General features: G+C 37.5%; 2 protein-coding genes across 29 annotated transcripts in view; one reads left to right on the top strand and one right to left on the bottom strand.

Moving 5' to 3' along the window:
- FUBP1 (far upstream element binding protein 1) overlaps positions 1-7,703 on the bottom strand; it is a 51,280-nt gene extending 43,577 nt beyond the window's left edge. For 6 of the 24 annotated variants that reach the window (XR_004476892.2, XM_049709761.1, XM_049709767.1 and 3 more), the window contains exons 1-3: positions 7,466-7,684; positions 1,132-1,222; positions 245-307 (exon numbers count right to left, since the gene is read on the bottom strand). Coding sequence is in view for 22 of the 24 variants with exons in the window: in XM_049709761.1 (XP_049565718.1) it covers positions 245-307; positions 1,132-1,222; positions 7,466-7,585 (274 nt within the window). In the remaining 2 variants the exon portion in view is untranslated. Of the gene's footprint in view, positions 1-244; positions 308-1,131; positions 1,223-3,805; positions 3,959-7,465 lie in introns of all 24 variants that reach the window. The other 18 variants (XM_049709753.1, XM_049709775.1, XM_049709757.1 and 15 more) reach the window with 10 other exon arrangements.
- Positions 7,704-7,851: 148 nt separating this feature from the next.
- DNAJB4 (DnaJ heat shock protein family (Hsp40) member B4) overlaps positions 7,852-19,439 on the top strand; it is a 40,929-nt gene continuing 29,341 nt past the window's right edge. The window contains exon 1 of one of the 5 annotated variants that reach the window (XM_049709854.1): positions 7,852-7,991. The gene's annotated coding sequence lies outside the window, so the exon portion shown is untranslated. The remainder of the gene's footprint in view (positions 7,992-19,439) is intronic. The other 4 variants (XM_049709859.1, XM_033405954.2, XM_049709858.1 and 1 more) reach the window with 4 other exon arrangements.

Raw genomic sequence — 19,439 nt, 5'->3', positions numbered from 1 at the left:
ACATGACTTCATCTTTATCTACATCCTTTACACACATGAATACAATGCGTACCTTAGAATAGACAACCTACAGCTCAAAGTACTACGTTCTCCTCCCCCCTTCAAACTTAAATGATTAAACATCAGAATGTTGTGCAACAAAAATTCAGACACATAATCCAAGAAATATTTGTGTCCATTTAAGAATCCACTGGTTTATTTCACGTTTACATACTGAACACAGGTAATAAATAAAAATTCCTGCCTTTAAAAGGAGAGGGCATTCCCTCCCAGTGTGTTGTACTGCTCGGACTTGTCCAAGAGCCATCTACACATAAAATAAAAAGAATACATTACATACAACATCTGAAGCATCATTAGCTCATTTTTTTTGTATATTAAAACCTCACTATAAATGTGAAAGACACTTAAATAAAAGGAAACCAAGCACTCCTGGTCAAAAGCTACAAATACATTCTATACGCTCATTCAGAATCCTCCTTTAAAAAAAAAAGGGCAAAAAGAAAATGTATCAAAATTCATACATCAAATCTAAAACAAAAAAATATGTGCAGACTTCTAAGTTCAGAAGGTTCAACAATTATGTTTTTAAAAAATACAAGGCACCGTTTATCTACTGTTTTAAGCCACATTTTGAATTAAACCTGAAACACAAAACAAGGTACTAAAACAAACAAAAAATGGTATAACCTGCAACACACTAAAGTAGCAAACTATAACAACTTCAACCTTTAAAGTGAAATCTGAAATAACAAAGTAATGAGAATACAGCATCTCAGATTAATTCATGTATGATGAGAAAAACCCATGAAATGTTTCCTAAACATTTTGTATTTTTGTTTTCTTCAGTATATTAACAAGTCGTCTGTGCAAACTATCAATCTGGCACAATCCTAAAAGAGGGAAAATGATGTTCTCTAGTAAGACAAAACTGGCTGGTTAACTCAAATTTTACCTACCTTGTCTAGGTCTCTTTTCCCCCTCTCCTTTTGAGTCCAATATAACCCTTACAATTTTAGGAACCTTATGATAAAAGCAATGTTTCAAAAAAAGAACATCTGAAAAATACTGAAAATCACTTCAACTAAACTCTGTGTAAAACAATTTAAAATATTTATGGCTATAACTTACCTCCATCTTCCAAAGGTCTTTTCTGTCCCCCATAACCATAGTCATTTGAATTCAGTGATGTACCAGCATCACCTCCAATTTTTGCTGCAATCTTAAAAAACAAAAAACACACCGTCATTAAGGATAGCACCATAACTACATTATTTCCTAATATATGCTAAATATCTATCACATAAGAAAATTAATTTGATAGACAAATTAAAATTACAGTTCAATTTATTACTATCATTAATAACTTCAGAGCTAACAAATAATCATCATCTGGAATTGCTTCTGATATATCTCTATAAAAACAAAGAAGTAATCAATTAAGAATCTTTAGAAGACTGACCAAATAACTTTGAGGGAAATATGGATCCTAATCCTATCTTCTCCATGTCTCTCTCCCATGACTCTCTATATGTTGGTATAGGGAGAACGTGAACATGCTAAGGCTGTGCTGTCTAATAAGGTAAAATGCTAGCCACATTTGGTTACTGAGTATTTCATATGTCTAGTCCAAATTGAGATGTACTTCAAGTGTAAAATGCACACCAGATAGCGAAACCTTGGAACAAATATAAAGAATGTAAAGCGTCTCAAAAATTTTTATATTGAACACGTTAAAATGGTAATATTTTAGATATGCTGGGTTAAACAAAACATGTAACTTGCATTATACTTCTATTGGACAATCTTTTTCTAAGGGAACGAGGCGGTGTGGAGGAAGCCTGGGAAGTTGTATGTCTAAGGAAGTCTCTGTTATAGAACCACAACTCATTTCACTGTTAGAGACTTTTAACTTTTAGAGTGGGGCAAACATAGTATAAGAAACACCAGCCTCGGGCTTCCCTGGTGGCGCAGTGGTTGAGAGTCCGCCTGCCGATGCAGGCGACACGGGTTCGTGCCCCGGTCCGGGAAGATCCCACATGCCGCGGAGCGGCTAGGCCTGAGAGCCATGGCCGCTGGGCCTGCGCGTCCGGAGCCTGTGCTCCGCAACAGGAGAGGCCACAACAGTAAGAGGCCCGCGTACCGCAAAAAAAAAAAAAAAGAAAGAAAAAAGAAACACCAGCCTCAAGTCTTAAGTGGGGCACAATCAGGGGTTATTTACTGCATTTTTCTATGAAAAGGGAAATGGAACTAAAATTGCTGAGTGCCAGCAAAAGGCCAAACTCTGTATTATGATAAATGTTTTATACTCATTTTGTCACTGAATCATCACAACAATTCTATGAGGTACAGTATTTAGTGAGATAGATATCCATTTTACAATTGAAAACAATCTCAAGAGGTAACTTAACCAATGTTACATAGTAAGTCAATGGTGGAGAAGTCCCAATTTCTACACACCTCCTTGGCAGTTACAAGTGGTAATCACCAAAGATGGGTGATGGGCTCATTAGAGTTCACCACGTTATTCTTTCAATTCTGAGTATGCTTGAAATTATCCATGATAAAAATTAAACAGAAAATGAAACTTTTGGTGACTGGAATTCTTCTAAAAAGGTGTTGATGTGGAACTAAACCAAGTGCCTCAAGCTTCATTATAATTAGAAAACTGGAAAGGATAAGCGTATTCAACGACTTGAATCCAATATGTATCACGTAAGTCCTAAACATATATCAGTTCCCATATACCAAATGTATTTCCTAGGATTCCTAGGTTTCCCTTTTTCTCATCTGTAAATGCAAACACCCACCACAAAGCATATTAGGATTAAATATAAAAATGCTCAACAAGAAAGGTATACAATTATATATTTCCTGACTTTATAGCTTTGGTCACTCTAACCTATCTTAATCATCTTTCACTTTCTCAAAAGCTTATTCAAATCTTTGATCTAATTAAAATCTTATTTCTTCCCTGAAAGTCTTCCTCATCACATCTGAGAACTGCTTTTCCACCATTCAGTTTTAAAGCAATCAGCATTTGAATTGTTCCTCAGGAAATTTAACATACTGCTAGGCATTGATGTTATGAGGAAAATATTTCTGGTCCAAGGAAAGAGTTAATACTAATGAAAGAAAATGGTTTAGGCTGGTAGTACCTTCTGCAGTTAGCTTTTATAAACACTGAGTTTGCAAAGCAGGACTCCTTGAACTCCAAGGAACTTCTGCACAGAAAAAGGATATTTATTTATACCTCCCTATCCACTGAATAGTTCTAAAAATATCCAACTGAAAATAAAATTGATCTTTAGTTCACTCAGAAGAACCAGTTAACACCATCTCAAAAATTCAGAACCAATACAAAAACATTAGAGAACTTTTAGAAAAAATACTAACACAGATTTAATCAATTCTCCAAGATCAACAGAAAACATACACTTCCTAGGTCACTGCACAGAATTTAAGAGAAACAGTAATTCCTACAATCCAGTCTCTAACTATATAAAATTCTTATGAGACTAGTAGAATTAAGTGTAGGTAACTTCTTTGATTTTCAATTTACAGTAAAAATTCAAGCTTTCCATTTGGACCCTGCCTACTTCTCAAATGAATAAATATTTTTTGTGCTTTCAATGTTTTAGCATTTTCCACCTTTCTTCATCAATTATTCCTAGAATCCAAGAATTTTGGAGTTGAAAGGAAAGTTGGGATTATTCAGTCATACCACCTGATTTTAGAGATTAAAACGACAAGAACAAAACCACAAACAACAACACACAAAAAGCTGATTTTCAGAAGTAATTACCTAAATGCCCAAAATGACTATCTCCTAATTTTCAGTCTACATGCTTCCTTAGGCTTTGGGGTCCAACCGTGATTTGGGGTCAGTGGTAATTCTGGTTTTACTGCTTTGTGTCCTTGCCAAATTTTCTTAAGCATTTTGTGCCTCATTCATCTTCTGTGTACAAAAGAGATAAATAGTTTCTACACTTACCCTGTAGAATAGTTGTGAGAATTAAATGAATTAATATAAATATGCTTAGCACAGAGCCTAATATGTAGCATATAAATTGCCAGTTACTATGAACAAATCAGCACACTTTAATTCAACTATAAAGCAGGTTCACAAGACTTCAAATATTCAATTTAAAAAATTTAACAGGTTTTTATTTGTACTGGCCAAAGATATACACTTTGAAAGAACATAATTATTTTCAGAACAAAATTTCATTACTGCTTTAATTCAGTAAAGATATCTGTTGATTCAATTCAATCAATAATGAGTACCTACTACGGGCAAGGTCCTAATGGATTCAATTCCTATGCACCAGAAATGTGAAGAGGCTAGAAATATTACTAGCCCACCACTTTATTAGTATTGTCCCCTCTTTACAGCCCAGAAATCTGTGCTTATTATCATAATCAAGCTTTGCTATCCCATCTCAAAATGTGTTAGAAAAACAAAAACAACCAAACAACCCCACCCCCCACACAAATACTAGTTTTCACTGGAGATTAATGCTAAGTAAAAAGTCAACAGTCCTATTTTATAAATTCTTCATTGCATTCAAACATAATACAGTCTGAATTACTTTCACAATTATCAAGAAAGAGATTTCAAGAATTGAGTACTTAATGATTAATTTAATAGTTGTTTAGGGGGGAAGTGATGAGGATTGATATTCTTGCATAACCTGTGATCTACCACTATACTTAGTCTCAGTCTCTGATTCACTTCTATCTTCATATAACCTTAAGGGGAAAAAAGTAGATAGATGTATCTCAATTTTCCAGTGTTTCAAAGACAGAACTTATTATCAGTGTGATCACTAAAGATCTAATCAAAGAATTTCAACATCACCCTCTGCAGTTACAGTTTGAAATACCCAAATATAAATTTCTAAAGTAGACAGGTTGGAAACCTAAACTAGAGAAGCAGTCTGGTGCCCCTGTGCTAGATTTAGCTCACAGAATATTATAAAAATCTGGAAATTTCACATTAAGAAAATAAGCTATTAGAATTCTCTGGAAAAAAGACTGAGCAACTCGGCCTCAATTGCCTCATGGCAACAATCAGCTAGAGTAAATGCTACTAGCATTTACTAGATAGGGACCAGGGATCCCTATCATTTGTTCTGCTTTCCTGCATAACAAAGAACTATCCAGCTGAAATGCCAATAGCTTCCCAAGCAGTATGCAGCTCTTTGAAGGCAAGAAGCTGTTCTTATACCTCTTCCTTCCAAAGAACACAGCACAATACTCTAGACAAAGAAAAGAAACTTAAGGTTAGATGGAGATTTTGGAAATGTAATTCAGTATCCATTTAATATAGATAAGGAAAAACGTATTTCAGGGATTAACCTAATTTGTCCCTTCAGCCCAAGCACTTTTCCCTATACTCGACTTACATAATCAGACAAGCAGCTCTACAACCAATATAGAGGCACTCTCAAATGTAACCAGAAGGGGCAATTCAACTCAAATGCTAAATATGAGAATCTCAGATTTAAGATTAATTCTGTAGAAACAATCAAATTACAGCAAAGACACTTGTAAATTTTATTACAGAAAGGGCACTGGGGCAGCTACTGGCATACAAACAGAGGACAAGAAATTCATAGTTTGAGGACAATTTCTATATTTAAAAAGGCAGTCTAAATAAGAAAATTGTCTTCAGAAGTTGTATCCACCTGTACCTTTTCTCACCTCATTTTCCACCCTCCTTCCCCCACGCAACCCTATCCTCCAGTGACTTCACTCTTAGGTTCTTGTCATCCCCAAAACCCCCATACCTTTGCACATGCTGCTTCTTTCTCCACTGGTCAAACTCTCACTCATTCTTTAATGCCTTGCTTAAAATATCAGTCCTTTACTTTGGCAGTTAGGTACCCCAACCCCTGGTGTTATGTACAGTACCTGATTCATAGAACTCTAAAATGTTTATAGAACAAATGGATGAATTAACAGTGCCCATATTTTGTCTACTGTTTGAAAGCATTAATCAGATACTTCTATTCTTTTGTCTTTGGTTCCCTGATCATCATAGCTTCCTAGAAGGCAGAAACCCAATTAACACATTTAAAAAGTCTCCAGTATTTATGTACAGTGTCACAAATTAATTCAATATGCTGGTTGAATAAAATAATTCAGGTGAGTCTTCCAATCCAATCTAATAAAACCCTTCTAACAGAGTTCCTGACATTATATAAATGTTTCAGTCACTATTCTAAACATGTTCAGAAGTAGTAAATAAGAATTAGGTAAATAAATCGCAGAATTAGGGTTAATGATGACCTTCTGTTGACTCCTTGGAAAATTTCTGATTAAAAACAAGTACAGGTACATTTTTATTTATAATGTGTTCACATTATAAAAATATGAGCGCTTTGCTACATCACTACAGATTTTATGGATTTTGACTCAAATAATACTTTAATCCAACCGGGGGGTGAAAAGTAAGTTAACGAAGTGAACTAATGTAATCAAAACATACCACAAAATTGGATTCTGATTACCATGAGCTTAACACTGTACCCTAAAAATGTCTAGCATCTAACACGCATCGTGTCATAACGAGAAGATAAGATTCTTACTTTTACTTAGACACAAGTCCATACCAACATCACACGTTTTAAAATTACATTAAGGGACTATCTAATAAAGTTCAAATAAAATCCTAGAATATAACTTTTTTTTTTTTTTTTTTACAGCTTTTGTTTGGGAAAGTGGTGCCTTCAGGGCAAATGTACGCACCTACGTAATACAAAGAGGTCTGGTCAGTTTACGACTCTGAACTGAGAGGCAGATTCAAATTGAAACTTAGGGTATAATGGCCCTGAAGCCATTTTGAGAAGTAAGAGGGAAGGAACCGTAGAACACGCGTAAATCCCGCCCTGAAGAGGGATTCCAACGCGGAATACGAGTGCTCGCCTCTAATTTTCTTCCTTGAAGGTGTGAAAGTGTATGGTACCGAAAGATTAACTGCGGGAGAGCTCGAACGGGTTGGAAGCTCTAAAGACTGCTTTAATGACAGATCCCTTCCCTTACCATGGCTCCGGCAGACAGACCCTAGTCCTTTCCCAAACTCATTACCAGAAGCTTCCATACTATTGTGTAAAACTACGCGCGCTTTACCCCATGGAAGAGGATGTTCACTCCGAGGAAAAGGAAACGCTAACACCTTGGAGAAAAAAGCGCGAGTACCGCAGAAACGGGAGAAAAAAATCTAAAGCCATCTTCGCGTAGCACGCGTTGGGGTTCAAAGTGGCTTAGACACCAAGAACACAAAACCGAGTTCCAGCCTCTATTCGGTATTACCAACGTGGGGAAACGTGAGTCTCGTCACATTTCAGAGGGCGGAAGGGCACTTCTTTCCTCTTCCTCATGCGCGACGAAGTAGCGGCCTACTCAGCCAACGGCCAATTACCGTGAGCTGTCGGGGTCTCGCCGCGCGGTCCAGACTTACCTGTCGGGCTCTCTGCAGCGCATCTTTGAAAGCATCGTTAACTCCTCCACCACCACCGCCGCCGCCTCCACCACCAGCTGAGCCAGAGGAGGGTGGAGGCACTGTTGAATAATCTGCCATGCCTACTCTACAGTGGCCGCTACCGCTTCTTCGCAGGGACCTCTCAGCCAACTGCTAAGAAAGGAAGAAAATGGCGGCCGCCGAGGCTGTATCACATTCTTGTGCGACCATCGTGCCGTAGAGGGGCGGAGACTGAAAGAAGAAAATCTCGCGATGTTTTGAAGCAACGCGCTGTTGTGGGGGTGAGGCTGGAAAAAGCCAGGCAGCGAGATATCGCGAGAATTGTCTTTAGATTTCGCGAGAATGGGGTTTCTATTGGCGCCTCCTCTATGGGCGTTCTCGGGTTGAGGTGGTGCGGTTATCCCTCTGGGTTAGTGGAAAGACTGGTGAGCTGGCCGCCGTCTGCTTGAACTTTTGAAAGGCTGGAGGAAAGGAGTAGTTTCTTATCGGTCGCCGCCTCAAGGAGGTAGAATGGGTGGATTTTCCGCCCAGGGTCATTCTGTGTACTAATGGGGAAGTGGGGGACGTCGATAGGCGTAACGGCGGCGCAGCAGTGTCTAGAGCGTGCCGCCGGGAGGGCTCGTGGGAGACGCGCGCTTTGGCCGCCGCGCGGTGATGCTCCCGAAAACGTCCGCCCGGCATAGCGGGAACGCGGCATAATTTTAAGGGTAGTGAAGTGTCCCAGCATTTTACTTCTAGATTGTCAATTTTGAGTTTTGTCACAAGTGGGGATGAATTTAGGCCGGAGGCCTTCGTTCTCGAACTGATTTCTAAGTTATTGTGTAAATTCTTTGGATGAGGCTGTGACGATATGACTGCCCTTTTCTTTACCTTTTAAAAATGTAATTGTTCCTAAAATTCAGTTTTAGCCAGACTCAGTAACCTAGTATCGTATGTATCCATGGCCAGTTTTATTGAGGTCCTTATAGATAAGAAACGGCGTCCATTTCTTGACCAAAATTGGCTTTGTAGCTTCTTCGAAATAGTTTCCCTCAGCCGCAACCTGTGAGAACTCTGATGTTTTGTATTGTCATCCCGGGACTAGATGATGATGATATTATTTTGTTTTTTGTTATCTACTTCAGTTACCAGGTAATTTCTTTCTGGAGCATATCGCGGCACGTAGTTTACTGCATTAGTGGTAGTAGTTTCAGGCCCATTAGAACGCTTCAGGAGTCGATCACAGTGATTTTATTTTTCCCCCTAATTCTTTCCCTTTAGATAACAAAAAATGAGGTGAAATGAACTTTACCAACTTTGGTATTTTGTGTTTAGTGAGTTAGGTCTCAAAGAGTACTTTGCCCATTGCTAGTTTTAAAGTAATAAAGAGAAACGTGTGCTGCAGTCTTACTTATACCTGAAATTAATGTATCCACTTGCTCAAGGCCCAAAGTAAGTCTGAAAACAGTTACATGCACACAGGTACAAGTGGGCCATCATTTTCCCATAATTAGCTTTTCCTACCATTTTATCCATTTACAGCTCTGATTATGTCCTTCAGTGTGCATAGACATCTATTTCGATTTGGGGGGGGAATTTGTATTTGGAAAAGCAGTGAATGTGTTGGACTACAGATTTAAGCATAACTGGTTAAAAAAACTGTATAAGCAGTGTTGGGTGGTATTGCTAAATAGGATTTCTTCAGCTGTGCTTTGAGAAAGTCTGTCCAATAAATGGCATTTATTAATCAGTAACTGATTTTTTCATATGTTATTAATTAGACATATACCAGTTAGTCCTGATCAACATAGTGTTAGTCACAGAGTGATATAATTTACCTCCAAGGAAATAAACTTTGTTTCATGTATACCACAATTTTAGTTATCTCTAAACATTGAAAATAAGTAAAGAGCTCCATTTCTAGTTTTTTTTGGTAGAGTCTCCTGGAAGTACGGGTATTCTAGGATGGGAACCATTTGGAATCAGTCAAGATCAGGATTTCTCAACCTTAGCACTATTGACACTTTATGGCCAAGTAATTTTTTATTTTATAGCACTACTGTGCATTGTATGTTTAGCAGCATCCTTGGCCTCTACCCATAGATGCCAGTAGAACCTGTACCAATATGAGAACCCCCATACCAATTATGACAACCAAAAATGTCTCCAGAGATTGCAGATGTCCGCCGGGAGGCAAAATCACTCCACAGTGAGAACCACTGGTCAGCCTTGGTTGCTGCCCCTGATTTTTCCATCAAGAAGACCTATTTACCTTACTTCAGAGGTATATTCCACATTCCACTACTCTTCATCTCCACTACTCCTGAGTTACCGTCACCTCAGTCTTGGGCTGTTACAGTAGCATTCTAGTTGTTTTTTCTGCTTCCACCCTTAACATCTTTACAATTTACTTCTAAAAATTATGAAATTTTGTACAGCGAAGTATATAATGTATGTAATGTCTCAATTGTAACAAGCACCCATGTATCTGCTTTCCAGGAATGTTCTCCAAAAAGTAAACCATTACCAGTACTCTTGAAGCTCAAGGGTGCCTCTACTTGAATGTATTACAATTGTTTCTTCATATAGCAGCTTAAAAGCTTTCTTTAAAACATAAATCACATCATCTCACCTAGTCTTCTCTCCTGTTGCACTTTATTATTTTTTTTTTAATTTTTTTTTTCCTGTTGCACTTTAAATCCCATCTCCTGGAATGGCCTAAGGGTGCCATGTAATCAGGCTACTATCTAAACACTCCTGCTCCTCATTCTATTTGAGCCACCTTGCTGTCCAAGAACATTCCTGCCTCTAGGGCTTTATGCTTGCATCTTCCTCTGCCTGATTCAGATGTTCTTATAGACCTTCACATGGATGATTTGTCCTAATCATTTGGGTCTCAGTTCAGATGTCATCTCCCTAGACCATCTCTGACCTCTGTTGTGCCATTCTGCAATCACTCTCCAATTACCATGTTCTCTTTATAGAATTTATCGGAAATTATGTCGTATGTGTTTACTTGTTTATTGTCTGTCTTCCATTAGATTGTAAACTGCTGGAGAGCAAGGACCTTGTCTGTCTCTACCACTGACTAGTTCCTAACACATAGTCTTAGCTTTCTAGATATTTGTTGAATGAATGAATGTTGAAAAAAATCCATCTCTACATTTTAGTTGATTTTGTGACCTTGGTCAAGTGAACTTAGACTTTGTGTCTCAGATTTTCTCATCTACATAATGATCATAACCTGCATTGGTATCCTCAAATGAGGTATCTCTGTGAGCTCTTCAGAAACTGGAAAGTGCTATCAAATGGAAATTGGCTTTATTAAACATAGAATTTGGCTTCTGGTGTTTCATAATTAGGAAAGAATAATCCGTGGTACTCCACTTCTATAAATTTTTTGGATTAAACATCTATGTTCAAATCTTAGTTTTGGTAAAACCCAGGATCTTGTAACAGCAACTGAATTGTAGGAAAACTATAACCAGTGACTTGATTTGGTTATATGTGGATTAGTTCTGATTCCACTCAGTCTTCTCAAAGCCATTTGTAGTTTGCTGGTTACTCTAGATAATTTCATTATAACTGATGAAATCAGACTTTTCTTGACTAAATGCATTTCCCTTTTGCAATGTAAATCCTCTTAAAAGTGGATGTATCATAGCTAATCTAAAACTGGTTTATTGTGCTTTGAGAGATTGGCTAAATTTAAAGCTGAATTCTATTTTATAGTCACTGTCTTATCATAGAAATTAGTATTCCATATTTCATTCTCAGGATGAAGCAAAAGTCAATGTTTTTAAGCTTATAAAAGTCTAGCTGGGGCATTCAGTTTTATCAAATAACAGAGTAAAAAGATTAGTAAAGGTAGTACAAGTTGGGTTATTAAATGTACTGGCAACATTCTTCATTTTACCTTCTGATTTATTGTTTACCAAATGACTGATTCTTTCTCAGCATAACTTTCCACTGTTGGATTAGTTAAATCTGTGTGAAATATTAACAGATTCTTATTTTATAGCTATTGGAGAAAAAGTCCATTATAGCTTTTTGGATAGGCATTTTAGAGTGGCAAAATTGTACAGACTTCCTGCCTCATCTTTATATCTATCACCCACCTCCTAACAACTCTTAGCCAAAAGGAGCTGATAACTTTATGCTGTATTCTGTGTGTCGTTTGAACCAGGCCTGTATTTTCTCAGTGCACAGTCACAACAGATTCAGGTTAAATGTGAGGAGGAAAGTGGCCAGTTAGTTCAAAGTAAAGTAAGTGGTCCAGGATGTTGTTTTAGGGTATTTGATCATTAATGTTGGTCATTGGTCTTAATGACTTTTGTATCCTTTCTGATTGAGTTTGTAGGATTCTGTTTCAGACTGTGTGAATGGAAGCAAGAACTATCAGTACTTGCATTATAAAGGACAAAGTTGTTAACACAAATGTAACTTGGGAACTTTGTGGAGAACAACAGTTTGACTAGTGTCTGAAACTGGAGGCAGCCCCATGTAGTGAAAAGAACTCTGGACTTGGTCCCAGAGGATCTAGATTCAAGTCTGACCCATGTGCCCTTTGGTAAGTCACATAACTTCCTTTTACCAGCATACCAGAGACGGCAGTTTAATCTGTTTTTGAAAAGTAAACGGTAATAAAAATGTCTTATGTTTTTACACCATGATTTCTGTCTTTTCTCTTTCAGAAGTCACCATAGTATCATCTCACCCTCAGTTATTAGAAATTTCTTCTCTGATTTGGATGTCAGATTTAATAGTATGTCCTGATTGAAAGGCTGTTAGAGCATTGACAAATCCTCTAGGATATTGCTCATGACCATTGATTTGCCATAAATCCAGCCTTTTGCCATCCTTGTCATTCCCACTTATTCATAACTGTAGGGCCCTTGGGCCTTTGCACATATCTTTCTCTTTGTCAGGAACACTCCTCACCTCTTCCATTTCACTGTTGCCTGTTGAAAATTTTCCATTTTTCCAGAAAACCTGTCCAGAACTATCAAATTTAGGAATTCCTATTTGTATTCATGTACCATATCATGGTAATAATACCATAATATCATTTATTGTTTAGAATTCCCACTAGATTATAAGGTTCATGACAGTAAGGGCTATGTCTTTTTCTGTGTCTTTACTGCATAGCACACTCTAAAGTGCTATATACTGGGCACTGTAAGTGCTTCACATGTATTTTATTCATTTATCCTCACATTGGCTTTATGAGATAGGCGCTATTAAAATCTCCATTTTGCTGGGGTACAGATGAGCTAACGAATTTGCCCAGGCTCACATGTTAGTAAATGTTAGAGCTGAGATTTGAACCTAGGCAGCCTGACTTGAAAGAATGGAAGAATCTATTAAAAATCTATGAAATGTATCTCTTTGTAATTTCTAGGGTATAAGTCACAATTTGGTATTTCTTACTTGGATGTTTAAAATATTTGCATTAGTTTTTATCAAGACTTAGGCTAAAATTCTTCATGGGAAGGCAGCTCTTAATGTAAGGTAATAAAAGTAGATTACTTACAAAATTTTAAAAACCCGTGTGTTGTGTAACATTATAGAAGCTTGTTTCTCTGTATTGCTAATTGCACTGGGTGGATTAGTAATATGTCTTACTAAAGTATATAGTGCTTTATGGTGTGTGTGTATATATACATATATACCTGTATATTTGATGATGATTAGTGTTATTTTTCAAATACATTGTTCAGGGGGTTTATGTGTTTGTAGTACACATCACTAACTAGATTGTAAGACTTCTCAAGACAAGGATAGGATTGATTAATTTTAATTTTTCCCCTATATTACCACACAGCCCCTGTGATAATGTTTGCAAAATTCATATATTTACTGTTCTTAGTCTCCCTTTATTTTGTGGTCAAAAGCATCTTTATTTGTTCCTCCCCTACTTAGATCATTTATTTATACATTGGTTCCTTTCACTTCTTCTGTTACATTTATCTTTTTCATTAAATTTTTAGCCAAGTAAAGAGTCTGATAAAAAATCATCTTTTTTCATGAAACTTAACCTGACTAACCAATTCCAGTGATCTTGCCCTTAATTTAATGGTTGTCTGCATTTGTTGCAAGGAGATTTTTTTAAATGTAAAAGCTGAGCCACAACTACCACTCCCAGAAACTCTGATTTAACTGGTCTATATCTGTATCTGTAAAAACTTCCTATGTTGATTTTATTTGTTTATTTATTTAATTTAGCTGTGCCGGATCTTAGTTGCGGCATGTGGGATCTTCATTGCGGCATGCATGCGGGATCTAGTTCCCTGACCAGGGATTGATACCTGGGCCCCCTGCATTGGGAGCGCAGAGTCTTAACCACTGGACCTCCAGGGAAGTCCCCCTATGTTGATTTTTTTAAGTACAGCCCACACATGAAAACCACTGAAATAAAAAGTCTATATGCTCCATCAGATTTTTGCTTATTTTTAATGCCTTGCAGTTTGTTCTCTAGTTGTTATGGGCATATAGTCTTGAGAACTCAAGCTCTAGAAACATTTTCTGTTTTTGAACCTATCTACTTTTTGTTGATATAGGCTAATGGCAATGTTAATTGAACAGGACCGCCAGCATCATCTGGGGGTGCTTTTAAAAATGTGGATACCTGGGCCCCACCTGGATGTAGTGAATCATTTTTATGGGAAATTACATTTTTTTAAATGTGTCTTAGGGGAATTCCCTGGAGGTCCAGTGGTTAGGACTAGGTGCTCTCACTGCCAGGGGCCTGGGTTCCATCCCTGGTTGGGGAACTAAGATCCCACAAGCCATGGGGCATGGCCAAAAAAAAAAGCATCTTAGATTCTTATGCTCATCAAAGTTTGAAAACTGACACTTTATGCAAAAAGTATTTAATAAGTATTTACATAATTAAGCTGAATTAAAATTTGTCTCCCCAGCTAGACTGTAGCAAATGTTCTGAATACAAAGATCTTGTCCTTTCCCGTTTCCCCTCTGTGTAAGAGAGGGCTGTGGTCAAGGACTGGCTTTTACTCTTCGGCTTGCCCAGTATGGCTTAGTGCTTTTCTTTTGGTAGAAGGCTGATAAATATTGAATTGAGTTTTATATGTAATCATACTTATTTTGCTGCAAAGCTAGAGCTAAAAACAAATTGTTGAATATGTGGTTACGAATGTTGGGGGCCTTCGAGGCTAGGTGGCACAGAAGAGTAGCTTCACTCGAACTTTTCCTAAGAACTTGGAAAGACTTTGAGGATCGTCTGGTCCATTTCTTTCATTTTATGGAGGAAACTGTGACCCAGATTGCTTGAGTGCTATGTACAAAGTGACAAGATTAATTGCAAAACTAGAGCCAAGACTAGATTCCTAGTCCAGTGCTCTTTATTTCATGAAATAAGTTCTCTTTGAAGCAGCAGTGATTAGGTTAAGTTTCAGATGGAGGTTTTCTGCTTCTTAGGTACAAGGGGAAGAAAACTCTGTGCACAACCAGAAACAGCTGATTTTTAAAATCAGGACATCTGCCTTTACTCACATTTATTTTTTGAGATAGATCACTAGAAGATGGAGGATCTTTGCCGATGAAATCCTTAACTGAAGATGGGTGGGTGTGAGATATAGAACTCACTTGGCATACAATTTTGTTGCTGTTTTTAGTGGAACTTTGCTTCTCTGTCCTGACATTTCCATATCTATAGCAGTGATCTCTTTGGAATTTGCCTTCTGATTGTTTGTTCTTTTATGTTGCTTCATATTAACAGATATTCTCAGTTCATTTTTAAAAGAGTGTATTTGAAAGGACTTGAGAAGGAAAAGAAGGAATAAAAAATTTTAAAGTATCTGAAATTACTATTTTCCTGTGACTTAACCATAATATTCTTCATAACAGATTATCTAATTATAGTACCTAATAATACAAATACTAAATTTTCAAGATAGCATGGTAGTTTATTTTCTAAATTTAAAAGCATATCGGGACTTCCCTGGTGGCACAGTGGTTAAGAATCCGCCTGCCAATGCAGGGGACACGGGTTCGATCCCAGGTCCGGAAGATCCCACATGCTGTGGAGCAACTAAACCTGTGAGCCACAACTACTGAGCCTGCGTTATAGAGCCCGAGAGCCACAACTACTGAGCCCACGCACCTAGAGCCCATGCTCTGCAACAAGAGAAGCCACTGCAATGAGAAGCCCGCACACCACAATGAAGAGTAGCCCCCCACTTGTCTCAACTAGAGAAAGCCCACGTGCAGCAACTAAGACCCAATGCTGCCAAAAAAAAAAAAATTAAAAAAAAAACTGTATAAAAGCATATGAAGTCTACAATAAATTCCTTTTATCCAGGAGAGGTATTACTTTTAGATTCTTAACAACCTTGCTTTTTTAACTGTACTTTGATATAAGTGAAGATCAAGAGATTTTATTTTAGTTAGAGTCTTTAAATGGTACACTCTTTAAGTGCAGGAGCTGCCTTATTTACTTTTTTTTTTTTACTTTTTTTTTTAAACTTTTGAATTTTTTTTTTTTTTTTTTCGGTACGCGGGCCTCTCACTGCTGTGGCCTCTCCCGCCGCAGAGCACAGGCTCCGGACGCGCAGGCCCAGCGGCCACGGCTCACGGGCCCAGCTGCTCCGCGGCACGTGGGATCCTCCCGGACCGGGGCACGAACCCGTGTCCCCTGCATCGGCAGGCGGACTCTCAACCACCGCGCCACCAGGGAAGCCCTAAACTTTTGAATTTTATTTGTTTATACAGCAGGCTCTTATCAGTTATCCACTTTATACATATTAGTGTATATATGTCAATCCCAATCTCCCAATTCATCCCACCACCACCATCCCCTCCGCCACTCTCCCCCCTTGGTGTCTATATGTTTGTTCTCTACATCTGTGTCTCTATTTCTGCCCTGCAGACCAGTCAGGAACTGCCTTATTTACTTTTGAGATGAATATACTACCTGGCATCTAATGGATGCTTATTAATCTATTCATTTATTCAGTTCAGTGAAAATGCTGGGCATTGTTCTAGGTGTTAGATATACAGTAGTGAACAAAATAGACAAATACCCTTATCCTCATGGACCTTATTCTAGTGAGTGAATGTTGAATGAAACCATGAATCACTTTGGAAAGACTATATTTTCAGATCGTAATTTGCATCACTCTAAAAAGGGTTAGCAAATTCCCTGGCGGTCCAGTGGTTAGGACTCAGCGCTTTCACTGCCAAGGGCCTGGGTTCGATCCCTGGTCAGGGAACTGGGATCCCACAAGCTGCCTGGTGTGGCCCAAAAAAAAATTCTTTGCAGAATTAAAAAGCTTAATCAGACCACTCATTCATTTAAACATTTATTTCCTTGTGTGAGTATGTAAAATTATTTGAAATAATTACATAACTGCCAGTCATTGTCATCCTAATTGTCATTCAGTTCTTGTGTTCTGTTTGTAACCCTGAGTAAAATGTTCTATTTGTAACTCTATGAGTAAAGGCCTCAGTTGCTAGCCCGGCTACAACCAGGGAACTTCATCAAAAATCAAATACCACTGAGTGCCTCTGATTATGCTGGCCCAAAACTCCGTACACACCAAAGTTCTAGTTGTTTACTTGTTTGTTGTCAGTTTTTCACACCGTAGTGTGAGCTCCACAGGGTGTATTTTAGTCACCACTGTATCTTAAGTGCATAAAATAATGTGTCACATAGTAGATGCTAGTAAATATTAATAACTCAATCCTTGACCACTGAAAATGCAATTTCTTCCCTACTCATAGCTACAGCCTACATCTAATCTTCATCCAGACTACTCAAACAATAAAAATCTTCAATTCCAATATTCTCTCAAGAAGACCTCTTATTATTTTAATAGCCTGTTTACTGATGTATTCCTTCTGTTCTTCTAGTCTTTTGACACTTTTCTTTTTTTTCAATCTGTTACTTCCTGGCCTTATTTGCCAGTCACTTCAAGAATTCTCAACTCCCATTCCCCTTTGTCTTTCAGTTACGTCCACTCTTTAAATCTACTCTAAACCACTTAAAATAGACTTTGGAGTTAGTTAAGCTTCAGTTCACCATTTGCTACGTATGTGCCAAGTTATTTAACCTGGCCATGTTTAATCTTTTTTGAGTCTCATTTTGTTCTTTGTGCTCTAAGCATTGTTATGAAAATTAAATGAGATTATGGTAACCAGATACAATTGCCTATAAGTAATGAAAACCCTTATTAAATAATAATAAAAAGTCCAGGTGCAGAGTCACTCTAGGTCTGGTTGATTTAGCAGCTCAACAATACATGAGGTATCCATATTTTTTTCATCTTTGCCCTCTGCCATCCTCATCATGTGGCTTAGTGCCCCTAATGATTGCATAATGGTTGCCACAGTTCCCAGTGTTATGCAGGCATGATTGTAAAGTGGAAAAAGAAAGTTTCTTCCCTTTAAAAACAAGGAAACACTACTACCTCCTTCCTCTCGTTGCTCATTGGATTAACGTTGTGCTGCTCAGAGCTGAATCACTGGCTTACTCCAGCAAGTATCATACTTGGTTTTGAATAATTAAGATTCAACTCCTGAGGCTGAGAGGCCTTACCTTATTAGTAATAGTTATCATTACTACTATATTTGTAAATCTTAGGACTCTCTCCTTGGACCCTTTTTTTTTCTATCTACATTCAATCTAGTATACTCTCCTTTAGTCTTGTGGTTTTAAAGTTCACCTCTACTGATATTTTGTCTTCCCTCTGTACTGCCTCTATTAATACCAAACTCATCCAAATGCCTATTGGACATTACCATTTATAAGCTTAACTGGCGTCTTAAACTTAATATGTCCAATATTGAACTCTCCAATTTCCTCCTGTAGCTCTTCTGTCTTTCTATTTTAGTAAATAGCAATTCTGTTCTTTTAGCTTGCTGAAGCTGAAAAACATTGAGGTCATTACTGATTTCTCTCACATTCCACATCTGATTCATCAGAAAATCCTATTGACTCTACCTTTAAAATAAAGTAGGACCTTCACTGCTACATCATGGTCCAAATCACCTGAACTATTATTGCAATACATTCTTAGTCCTCCATCCTTGCCCGCCATGCTTCTCTACTCCAGATGCCAAAGTAATCCCATCATTTTTCTGCATAAAACTCTCCAGTGGCTTCTCACCTTCCCTCAACTCAAGTCAAAGTCTTTAGTGGCCTGCAAGGCTATACACGACCTAGACATCTATTATTTCTCTGACCATTTCCCAATCCCTTCCCCACCCCTACCCCATCATTCTTAAATAACCAAACCTCAAAGATACCTGGCATTCTCTCACCTCTAAGCTTTTGAATGACCCCCACATATGTATATAGCTTTTCCCTTTTCCTCTTTCAGGTCGTGGTACAAATGTTTATTTTCTCTGTGAAGCCATTTCTGGCCACCCCATCTAAAATTTTAATTCTCTTATTTCCCTTTCCTACTTTATTTTCCTTAGTACCTACTACCATCTAACATTACATATAGTATTTTTTTAATATTTTTAATTATTAAAAAATCTTTAAAATTATATCTTCTTCATTATAATGTAAAGTATATGAGGCAGGAATTTTTGTTCATCTTTTATCCCCAGTACCTAGGAAGGTGCCTTGGCATATGGAAAATCCTTAATAAAATGTTTATGAAGAAATGAATAAAATGAATATTGATTCATCTTATCATGGTTTCTGGTTTTGGCTAGGTCCTCAGTGAGATTTAGTAATCCTTTACTTGTTTCTGATTAGTTTCCTTCCTAGTTCACTTAACTGCTATGTCAAACCATTACCATTCTGTGTCAAATGCCCTACTTTTATTCTCAACTCCTTAGTTGCAGATGTCCTTTTTAAAAAATTTTAAGAGGATTGATAGCATCTATAAACTTTTTAGTCTTCCTAGTCCTCTTGCCTTCAAATTTATAATTTTTTCCTTATTTATTTTCTCTTAATCTCAGAGCCCTACTTCTTATTTTGTTCAAATTTCATCTATTTCCAATC

The sequence above is a fragment of the Orcinus orca genome, chromosome 1 (genome assembly GCF_937001465.1).
Source record: "Orcinus orca chromosome 1, mOrcOrc1.1, whole genome shotgun sequence".
NCBI classification, from domain to species: domain Eukaryota; kingdom Metazoa; phylum Chordata; class Mammalia; order Artiodactyla; family Delphinidae; genus Orcinus; species Orcinus orca.
This window is presented reverse-complemented; position numbering and strand designations above follow the sequence as displayed.